At 50.9% G+C, this 11,451-nt stretch overlaps 1 protein-coding gene across 1 annotated transcript in view; it reads right to left on the bottom strand.

Moving 5' to 3' along the window:
• The window catches only part of LMOD1 (leiomodin 1), a 50,999-nt gene continuing 39,548 nt past the window's right edge, over positions 1 to 11,451 (bottom strand). The window contains exon 2 of the mRNA XM_073011643.1: positions 1 to 2,460. Within this exon, the coding sequence (XP_072867744.1) occupies positions 841 to 2,460 (1,620 nt within the window). The 3' untranslated portion in view covers positions 1 to 840. The remainder of the gene's footprint in view (positions 2,461 to 11,451) is intronic.

The following is an 11,451-nucleotide window of genomic DNA, read 5'->3' as shown; positions in this document are numbered from 1 at the left end:
GGGACAGGGTGGGCAGGGTCTGTGTAGCCCTGGGAGGTGAGGCCTGAGCAGTCATGGCATTGGCAGATGGTGCCTGGTAGCCTGGTCCTACTGAAGCAGTTTGGGCACTTCCACCTGTAGGGGCAAAGTAGAGACAGGTTAGAGAAGGGAGCTTGGCCACCTCACCTCCCTCCCTACTGGAAGGACACAGGAGACACTGCAATATGTTATGTCTGTGGAATGTGAATGAGGTGTTGACACTGAGGGAGCATTTTTCCTTGTCTGTAAAAATTGGATGTCATCAAGTGACCACTGGAATTACAATGGAGATTGTCCTTTATCTCATGATATCTTGTCCCAGATGATGTTGTGGGAGTTGGGTATCCAGCCAAATGGACAAACGATCATGGACTTTGTCACCAGGCCAGACTTCCAGGGGAGGCAGAGCTTGGAGAAGTAGGGTGTCCAGGGATGGCTCCTGTGTCCATAGCACTGGCTAGGCAAAGGTAGACTCTCCTGAGAGGTGAGTCTCCCAGAGACCTTTCGGATGGACTGGCCTGTAGGACTCAGCTTGTCCTGAGAGGAGGCTAAGTAAAACATGGATCATTTTTGTTTGGGGAAATGGAGAAGACTTAAAGGAAGGACCCGAGGCAAAACTACTCTGTAGAGGCCATTTCTCCATTTTAAGGAGAAACAGGCTTCACTGCAGGATGAAAGAGAAGCATGGAGTGAGGGGCTAAAGGAAGCTCCTTAAAGGAAGGGTAGAGTCTCAGCTCTAGGGGATGTACAAGTGTGACCTGCCTGCAGGCAGAAGGATGCATAAGATGACCTGAAGTTCCCTATGGGCCCTGGGAGTCTATTTCATCTGCAGCCAACATGAGCTCCTCTGCATGCCTTCCCTTTTGCAGTCCTGCCCTCTCCTCCTAACCAGCCCCGCCCTGTTGGTTCACACCAACAACTACTTAACTTCTTGAGCTGCTTGAGGTTGCTGGAGCGGATGGCGGCCAATAGCTGGTCACGGGAGTTCTTCTCCTGGGCAGGGAGGACTTTGTCTCCCATCTTCCTCTGGGTAGCTGGTGAGAGTGAATTCTTCAGGTTTTCCATGATAAGGGGTGGAGCCAAGGGAGGGGGAGGGGGAGGTGGGGCAGCTGGAGCACCCCCTTTTTTGGGTGAGTTCTTTGGGGAGGGCTTTGGAGATGGTTGAGGTGAAGGTTTTGGGGAGCCCTTGGCCAGAGCCCCGGCCTTGGGTACCTCCAGCAGATCCTTCTTCTCTCCCTTGGCTTCCTGTGCCTGCCTTTGCTCCTGCAGCCGCTTTTGTCTCTGCTTGTCCATGTTGCGGCTGAGCAGATTGGTGACGGTCATTCGGGGCCCGGCTAGCTCAAAATGGTAGCCCAGCTTGAGCAGGGTAGTATTCTCCTTCAGTAGCTTGGCGATCTCCATCTCCGTCTTGCCTCCACAGATGTGTCGCTGGTTGTGGAAGCGGAGCTCGGTCAGTGTGTTGTTCTGGAGGAGGGCCCGGAAGATGGCCAGGATGCCTTTGCCTGTGATGTGGTTGGAGTCCAGGTTGAGGCTGGTGATGGTCTTGTTGGCCTTGAGCATGATGGCAATGGCAAAGGCCACATGGTCATCGGCTCGCGTGTTGGCCAAGGCAAACACCTTAACCACAGTGTTGAATTCCAGAGCCTCAGTAAACCGGACCAAGATCTCATTTGTGATGCAGTCTGAGTTGTTGACATTCACCTCAGTCATCTCAGGGTCATTGTTCTTCACTCTTTCCAGAGGCTCATCAAATATGCTGGGAGCTGCCTCCTCCTCTGCCTTGGCCGGCCCTTCAGAGGGCTTGGTGGGGCCACTGGGCATCTGTTTCTCGGGTGTTTTAGTCTTGCTGTCTTCCTTGGCTTCCTTTTCATGTAAGGGTTCATCCTTCTTGACTTTTTCATTCTCCTTTTTGGTGTCTGTGTTCCCAGTTCCTCTTTTTACCTTCTCATCCTCCTTTTTCATGTCTGTGTTCCCACCTGCTCTTTTCATCTTCTCACCCTCTTTTCTGGTGTCTGTGTTCCTACGCTCCCCTTTTACCTTCTCATCATCCTCTTTCTTGGCCACCTCCTTCATCTCCTCTCTCTTTTTATCCTTGTCCCTGCTCAAGCCTGTGTTCCTGTCACTCCCTTTCTTCTCCTCTTCCTTCTTGGTGGCCACTGCCCTCTCCTCTGCTCTCCCATCCTTCCCTGCCTCCTTCTTATCCACTGCAGCCCTGACCCGGCCCTTGTCAATGCCCCGGATGATCTTCTCCTCCTTGGGCTTCTCGCCACTCTTGCCATCAGCTTCATCTCTGTCTCTAGAGAAGCTTTTCTTTAAACCACCCCTCTTTGGCTCCTTCCCCAGATCTGAGTCCCGTCTGGGGCCCAGGGCTTTTTTGCTGGCATCTCTGCCCCTTTCCTCTCCATTCTTGGCATCTGTCTTGGTCTCCACTTGCTTGCTTTCCTAAGAATTCAGAAAAGAAAAATAAACATGAAAAGCTGGCTACAGAGGGAGAGGAATGAGTATGGGGATGTGTGGGGGAGCGCTTATGTAACTGCCCTTGAGCCTCTGAAGGACAGTTGTGTTGTTTGGGAGAGTGGGGTGGATGTCTCCATTGAGGGCAGCAAAAGAGGGACTCAGGTTTAAGCTGCAGAAATGGAATGACATCAGACTCAAGGCCTCAGGGTCATGAGACAACCAAACACCTGCAAATGTTGTGGCAGTTCCTTTTATGGAGTATTCTCAGACCCAGAATTGCCCTTTCCTATCATGGGTGATTTAGAAGAACTGCTTCTAAGCAGTGCCCTGCCAAGCACATTGGAACCTGAGGCAAAAGGTGAAATACTAACACTGATTCTGTCTTTAAAATTTTGCATTGCTGTTTATTGTGGACTTTTTGCATTAGTTTTATTTTTAAAAATATACATGAGGCCGGGCGCGGTGGCTCAAGCCTGTAATCCCAGCACTTTGGGAGGCTGAGACGGGCGGATCACGAGGTCAGGAGATCGAGACCATCCTGCCTAACACGGTGAAACCCCGTCTCTACTAAAAAATACAAAAAAACTAGCCGGGCAAGGTGGCCGGCGCCTGTAGTCCCAGCTACTCGGGAGACTGAGGCAGGAGAATGGCGGGAACCTGGGAGGCGGAGCTTGTCATGAGCCCAGGTCACGCCACTGTACTCCAGCCTGGGCAACAGAGGGAGACTCCATCTCAAAAAAAAAAAAAAAAAAAAAAAATATATATATATATACACACACACACACACACACACACACACACACACGAAGGCCGGGCGCGGTGGCTCATGCCTGTAATCCTAACACTATGGGAGGCTGAGGCAGGCGGATTACCTAAGGTCAGGAGTTCGGGAGTTTGGGACCAGCCTGGCCAACATGGAGAAACCCGTCTCTACTAAAATACAAAATTAGCCAGACATGGTGGTGCATGCCTATAATCCCAGCTACTCAGGAGGTTGAAGCAGGAGAATCACTTGAACCTGGGAGGTGGAGGTTGCGGTGAGCCGAGACTGCGCCATTGCACTCTAGCCTAAGCAACAAGAGCAAAACTCTGTCTCAAAAAAATATATATATATGTGTGTGTGTGTGTGTGTGTACACACACACACACACATACATGAAAACATCAGTTATCTTACTCACTGACTTTTTGGCATCCACTTGTATTCTGCGCCCAAAGTGAGTGCCTCACATCCCCTCACCTTAGTCCTGGCCCCAGTTTTTAAGGAGTAGGTCAGTAGTTCTGAAATACAGGAATTTTATAAGCCAATACATTTCCAAAGGAAAAAAAAACTGGAGGGATCAACATATGCTAACATTTTATTTTACCAATTAAGGATATTTGTAATTTTTTTTTTTTCTTAGAGATGGGGGTCTCGTTATATTGCCCAGGCTGCACTCAAAATCCTATCCTCAAGCAGTCCTCCTACCTCAGCCTCCCAAAGTGCTGAGATTACAGGTGGGAGCCGCCATGCCCGTCCGGTATTTTAAAATTCTATCTACCATCATCATCTCATCAAAATAAGAAGGAGCTAATTTTAAAGAAGGTAGGCATAACAGAGTAAAGAATATACCTTAACAACAAATATGTGTGTTTTTTAAAATTCACAGTATTGTCCTTATTTTTAGTAAAAACTTAGCTAAAGACAAGCACCTCTCTGTGGAGAGCCCTGGAATTCATTGGGTCAGCTGATCTCTGCAAGACTCTGCCAGATTCTGGATCTTGGATTCTATGACTCAATTTTGACCCCCGAGACACTGAGAAGTTTGTGAGAGAGGCCATGGGACCCTAGTCAGTTGAGCTGCGATGGGGGCTTGAGGTTTTTTTTTTTTTTTTTTTTTTTGAGACAGAGTCTTGCTCTGTCACCCAGGCTGGAGTGTGATGGCGTGATCTTGGCTCATGGCAACCTCTGCCTCCCAGGTTCAAGTGATTCTCCTGCCTCAGCCTCCTGAGTAGCTGGGATTACAGGCACGCGCTACCACGCCCAGCTAATTTTTGTATTTTTAGTAGAGACGGGGTTTCACCATGTTGGTCAGGCTGGTCTCTAACTCCTGACCTCCTGATCCGCCCACCTTGGCCTCCCAAAGTGCTGGGATTACAGGCGTGAGCCACCGTGCCTGGCCAGGGGCTTGAGTTTTATACACAGCATAAGCCACCCACACCTCCGTGGATCCCTGTTTCTTCCTCCATAAGGGTGCACCGAGCCTGAGCCCTGTTTTGAGAGCACTTGCTTCTCATCTTCATCATAGAAGCAGAGGAAGTGGCAGGGTTAGACATTAGACTTAACTGTCCAACTGTGATGGAGACCCCAGAGCAACTGGGACTTAAAGGGAGGCTGTGATGTCCTCCCCTAAAGGTTTTTCAAGAGGAAGAGACTACGGTTTGAATATTTTAAAAGTTTTCTTTCAAGAGTGCCAGGTTGGGGTGTGGGGAGAGGGAAGGGAAGAAAGGAAAGCAGCTCTCTATCGCACTCTCTGGCCCATGTTGCATTTCTTCAACCTCCACTCTTCGCCAAGGGAATGGAAAGAAAAGTGAGTCCTATGGAAACGGTTTGTACCTGCACCACAAACACATGCCACGGGGGACCAGCCCCTAGGTTTTTTTAGCAGTGAAAGTCCTTGGCTCCTCTGCTAGAATCACAATAAGCAGCCAAGGGGCACAGCGCCTAGTGAGACAGGGCCTTGGAATGTATCTGTTCTAGCCTTCTGCCCTGCAGGCCCCAAGGTCCAGCTGCGCTATAGGCCCCACTGGGGCTGTGGTGATGGAGCAAGGGGCAGAGAGCTCCCCCTCACACTCACTCAGGCCCCCAGGGAACTGGGTTTGACCCTAAGATCAACTGGATTCCACCCCAGAGCAGAAGTGATGGTGACCTTACTGAACCTTGATTTGAAAGGGACCGAAGGAGAGGAGTATGCAAATAGAGTGGAAACAAGGAAACTCAATGGATCAGCCCTTTTAGGAAGCTCTTATAATGATCTGCCCATAGTTTGATCAGGGAATTCCATCTCCTATTCCCTGATCTCGTCAAGTTGAGAGCAGTTTCATCAGTGATTCTGTCCACTTTGGGAGCTTGGAGGTGAGAGCTGGAGGCACCGGCTTCTCTAGGCCCATGGTCTAGAGATCAGGCCCTAAGGCAGAGACTCCTGCCCTCCCCTCTTCCTTCCCTTCCCAAAATGTGCACACTTTGGAAGTTCTCAGAGCCCACTGTGCACTGCATAATTTCCCTTTCCAGAGTTCCCACGCCACTTGTAGGCTTCACTCAGAGAGAAATTGGGGATCCAGAGAGATCATGACTTAACTAACTTCACCTAGCAAGTTCAGGGAAAGCTGGGTTTCCAACCTGACTGTCTCACTAACAGCCACCAAGTCAGTGTAACCATCTCTGACCTTCCCCATCAGGGGCCAAAGCAGCTCCTCTCTGCCCACCCAGCATCCCTGGGGTGCCCAAGTGCCCAGCTACCACAGAGCTCACCCACTAGCCTCCTCTTTTCACACAGCCCCCTTCAGAGCTAGGACTCCCATTCAGGCCCTTCCCTTTCGCCCCTAGCCAGGACTCAATTTAACCTTCTTTCTTTCCTTATTTTTTTATTCTTTTTTTTCTTTGAGACGGAGTTTCACTCTTGTTGCCCAGGCTGGAGTGCAATGGTGCAATCTCAGCTCATTGCAACCTCCACTTCCTGGGTTCAAGTGATTCTGCTGCCTCAGCCTCCTGAGTAGCTGGGATTACAGGCATGCGCCACCATGCCCAGCTAATTTTGTACTTTTAGTAGAGATGGGGTTTCTCCATGTCAGGCTGGTCCTGAACTCCCAACCTCACGTGATCCACCCGCCTCAGCCTCCCAAAGTGCTGAGATTACAGGAGTGAGCCACCATGCCCAGCCTCAATTTAACCTTCTTCCCTGACACCCCACATCCTGACTTCTCCCCTTTGTCCTAATCCAGGACTATTCCCCACTCCCTCCTAGTTACCTCCCCTACACTGGGGTCCTAGTTGGCAAGGATCTGCCAAGTGTCTGTTCTTGAGGAGGTGTGCCAACACTTTAAAAAGAACCTAATGAAAAACAGGCTGGGGGTGGGAGGGAAAGGGTTGATTAATCATCAGTTTCCTCCAAATAGCCAGGAATGAGAGGGGCTGGGGCTGGTTGCAGCTTGTGTAGCCCTGAGCACTCAGACGTTGCCTTAAAAGGAGAAGGAGCCCAGAGTCCTCCCAGGGCTGGGATTTCTGTTGAACTGAGCTCCTCGGAGCCGGCACATAGCAGAGCTGCTTCCTTCGTGCTAATCTGAAAGGGAGGCTAGAACAACTTCTTCTTGCTTCTAGAATTGATGGTGCATCCCGGTGACCTCGAGAGGTTATTTTTGCTTGTGTTTCTGTCTCTAGACCTTACTCAACTGCCTATCCCTTATAGCAGGAGTAGTTTAGGTTAGATATAACAAACAATTTCCATGCAGTAAAGGTCCACAGGCCTCTTGATGAGAAAACTAGGTAGCAACAGTTATTTTTTTCCCTTTGCGAAAAGCATTAGGGTTAGGGGAATCCCATGGGGTGGTTTGGGAGTCCTGGATGGAGGCAGGGGAATGGAAAGGATGACCTCTGAAAGCCTGTACTGACCTGTGACTCATTGAGGCACCTAGTGATCAGGCTCAGAGGTAAGAAACGGTTCTTTGCCCCCATCTCCTCCAGGCCTTATGGCGACATGATGTTGCTCTGTGTCTGCCATGTGCGTTAGGATCCAAGTTTAATGCCCTTGATAGGTTCAGATGGGCAAAGCACAGCATTTTCTCCCTTACCTTGGCCCTTCTAATGCTGCTTCCTCTAGAAGTCTTATCTGATTAAACAGAGGAGAGAACATTTCACCACTTCCATTGGCAAAAGATGAGAGGAAGAGGATTATTTGTCTATCCAGAAAGTTTAAAATGAGAACTTACTGAGGGCAAGGGCCAGAACCTCTGTGTGCTGCATTCGGCAACCACAGCCCACTGATGCCTTGCTAGCCCACGCTGCTCCCCACTGAGGTCACCTCTTTCCTTCCTGCGACCCATCACCCGAGGAGACGGCATCTCCCTCTCTGCAGAGTCATTTGGCCCCATGTGGCTGCAAGGGAGGAAGTCTGCAGACAGACTCTGGTGAGAACAGCTCCAACAGGAGGTTGGAAGATATGGGTCTGCCTGTGCTTGCAGAGGTCACTTTCCAGCCACTCGCCTAGGAGAGGGCAGAGCCAAAGAGGGCAGGACCGACTGGCAATGACCACACCCCTCACAGGTGATACCACTGCCATGAATTCAGAAGCATTTGTTCCTTTCCCAAAGCAAGACTGAGGTGATGCCAATTCAGATGGTTTGATGCCACCCTTGCTACGTCCCCTCAAGGTGGTCAGTGATAACTATGCGGTCTTTTGATCTGGAGGCATCCGGAATGCCTCTACGAGCTCCAGGCTGAGGGTTGGATCTGTGGCATCTCCCAACTCTGCTTCTAGGAGACTTTTTCTAGGCCTTGGCTAAAGTTCCCTAGGACATTAAAAGGTGCAGTTTGTGTGGATCTGGAGCTCATAAGAAGGCGGCATTTTTACCTTGGCCTAGGCTGTGGCCTACTGCTGGTTTCTCCTTGACCAAAGTTATATTTATCACGAAAGCCCCAGGGAAATATGTGACATCTCCCAGTCCCACGCCCATGCACAAACTCCTTACTGCCTCTCCATCAGCATCCTGCATCAGTCCCCCTGACCCGCCTCCACCATGTCTCAGAGCCCCCAAACATTCCCCTGCATTTCCCAGAAAGCTGTCCCAGCAAGAGCTGGGGCTCTGGCCCCACTCCCTTCAGCCACCTGGGGACTTCCTGGTACCAGACACTACAGCTGCCAGTCTCATCTATATTTACAGGGGAGGGCAGGGAAGAGCTGACCATGGGCTGGAGGGCCTGTCAAAGGTCCCCTGGGACAGCAGATGCCTTACAGGGCTGGTGTGCTGGGCAGGGCAGGCAGCAGGGCCCAGGGCTGGAAGGGACTGGGGGAGTTCACCCCCTACAGTCTCCTGCTGCATTCCATGTGGAGTGCCAAATCTTTTATTGTTTTCCACCAAAAAGAAAGATTCTAGAGTCTCCGGAAAAGAAGTTTAAGGAGAGGCAAGGCACGGTGGCTGACCCCTGTAATCCTGTCACTTTGGGAGGGTGAGGCAGGGGGATTGCTTGAGCCCACAAGTTCGGGACTAGCCTGGGCAACATAGTGAGTGAGACTCTGTCTCTATTGAAAATAAATAAATAAATAAATAAATAAATAAATAGACAAGTTGAAGGGAGGTCCATTACCCTATGAGGAAAGTTGGGTTCCTGGCACCAGCTGTCCTGGGTAGGGGCCGTAATGCCTGTTTCCCTGGGTGGTATATGGGGCAGGAGTCCTCTACTGAGGCTAGGGCTAGATCATTAGACATGAAAGATTCAGATCTTGTAACAACTGATATTGCCCCTAGAAAGCTACAGGTTCCCTTTACGGCTGCCGGGAAAACCGGGGGCTGTTCTGGAAAAGTTCTGCCCAGAGCGGTATATGAGCCCATTGGGTCTTTAGACAGTTGGCCCATGTGCAAATCCCAGCTCTGCCCCCAACTAGCTCTGTGACCTTGACTGAGTCGCTTAGCACGTCTGAACCTGTTGTCTCATATGCACAATGGGACTGATCCCCCTGGGGATCCTCACTGGGTTGTAAGTGGTAGAACCAGGCCTCAAACCTAGATCCTGATGACAAGAAAGCCTTGAATAGGAGATAGGCTGTAAAAATCTAGGTCCTTCTGAGGAGCGATTAAGCCTTGAGGGCAAGCAGTACGGCCCCAACCTCCTCCTCTCTGAGCCCCTGCCCCCTTTGTTTAGTATCTTGGAATTGCTTAGCAGGGTGAAATTTGTTCTTACCCAGTAGCCAATGGAACTACATTGTGTGCTTTTCTATGGAAAATGAAATGACTATGTATTAAGCCCTGGAGACCTGCCTGGAGGGCTGCAAGGTGGGAAGGAATGAGGCTGCTTTGAGAAGCCTCCCCCAAACCCACCCCAGTCCTATGGTGACAGAGGCCAGGATGGAGTGGGATAGGGACAGGCATTATCCCCACCAACAATAGCAACTAGCACTTGTAGGGAGCTACACTTGTGGCGCCCTGTGGGTACCAGGAGTCTGTCCTCTCGAGCCATTCCACCAAGAATCCTGCTGCGGGCCTTGCTCATACATCCATTCATGGCCCCATTCACCAAGAGGCTTCTGTCAACACTGTATGAGGGACACAGTGCTACATGAGAAACAATCTTGCCCTCACAAATTAGGGGACATGACGAACCAGGGGACAAGTTCACATCAAAGTGTATATAGCAGAGGGTATTGAGGACATGCCCCCCACACACACACAGAGCAGGCCTACCCCTGCTGAAGAGTTACCGCTTCAGCCAACAGCATTCCTTCAGGCCAGCCACAGAATCACTGTAGCCTCCCACAAAAGGCCAGCAGCCCCTTAGCTACTTTCAGACTGAAGTTCTTCAACTCCTGTTCTGGCAGTGGCTCAGGGACTACGTCTCAGCATCTGCCAGCAACCCTCTTTTTTGGTTATCCCAGCTCTGACCCTTCCCAACCCATCCTATACCTGCTTCTGCAACTTCAAAGCCCCCACTCTGGGGAAACATTGGCTGTCTCCACTGGCCTTTGCAGGATGAGTTCTGAGGGACCCTTCCATTCACCCCTCCTAGTTATAAGAGGCCTCTGGGGAAACTGTGACCCAGAAATGGGGTTGGAGAAGGGAGAAGAAAATGACAAGTGCGGATGGAGTGCAAGTAGAACCTCACCTCCTTAGGTTAACATCTCTGGAAACATACTTTTGGGAATGTTCAAGGGCTTATACACAAAAACCCGCACAGACACTCAGCTCTTGCCCATACTGGAGCACAGTTAATCCCCTGAAAAACAGGGGCTCAACATAGAATTCCTAATTTGGGGTTGGGGGCTTTGGTGTATGAGGGGGGGTGCTACAGGACAGCCTTCCCGTGTGCTTTCCGAGACTACTGACAGCGCCGCAGAGCTGGAGCTCCCAGCCCCTGACCAAGGCAGGAGACAGTAAGAATGCTCAGCAAGGGGGTTGACACACCGCAGGTGCTCTGGAAATGCTTGGTGATGACAGCAAAGTGCACCATCCCCAAATAACCCACATGGAAACTGTCAGAAATGGAAGGGAGTCAGGCCCTTCCCACATGGCCCCAGCATGGCCCCTCAACACCAGAGCCCGCAGAGCTCTCAGCCATCCCCTGCTACCAACCTTAAGCCCTGTTGATAGACAGCGTGCGGCCCAATCCGCACCCAATAAACCTGACAAGCAATGCTGGAGGCTTGTGCTCTCATTCCCCAGAAGAATGCTGGCCATGTGAGCACAGCCTCCCACATGCTCAGGGCTTCAGAAGGGTCATCAAGGGCACCCCCCAGGGGAACATGTGTACCTGGTAAAATGTGGGCTGAGAAGCCAAGGCCCATGCAGTCACGAAGCTAAGAAAAGCTGTGCTCCTGCAGGCATCCCAGACGCCCCTACTGCTCCATTCCCACCCTGCTTGACCTCTTGGTGGATTCTCACTGCACTCCAGGAGCCAACCCACTTGTGAGTGTGTGAAGAAACTCGTGGGGGTGGGGCACAGCCTGCAGCCCCCTGGCAAAATGTCTGCAGATGGTGGGGCCTCAGGTGTGAAAATGGCACCCCCTTCCATCCAGTGAAGAAACTAGAGAAATTCTAACACTGGAGGAGCTCATTTCATTGCTTTGAGCCCATATTTCTTTCTTTCTTTTTCTTTTTTTGCGGGGAAGAGATGGAGTCTTATGTTGCAGGCTGGTCTCGAACTCCTGGCCTCAAGCACTCCTACCGCCTTGACCTCTCAAAGTGCTGGGATTACAGGTGTGAGCCTGGCCTTGAGCCCATATTTCTGAAG

The sequence above is a fragment of the Chlorocebus sabaeus genome, chromosome 25 (assembly GCF_047675955.1).
Source record: "Chlorocebus sabaeus isolate Y175 chromosome 25, mChlSab1.0.hap1, whole genome shotgun sequence".
In the NCBI taxonomy this organism is placed as follows: domain Eukaryota; kingdom Metazoa; phylum Chordata; class Mammalia; order Primates; family Cercopithecidae; genus Chlorocebus; species Chlorocebus sabaeus.
Note: the sequence above shows the minus strand (reverse complement) of the source record. Positions and strands in the feature narration are given on the sequence as shown.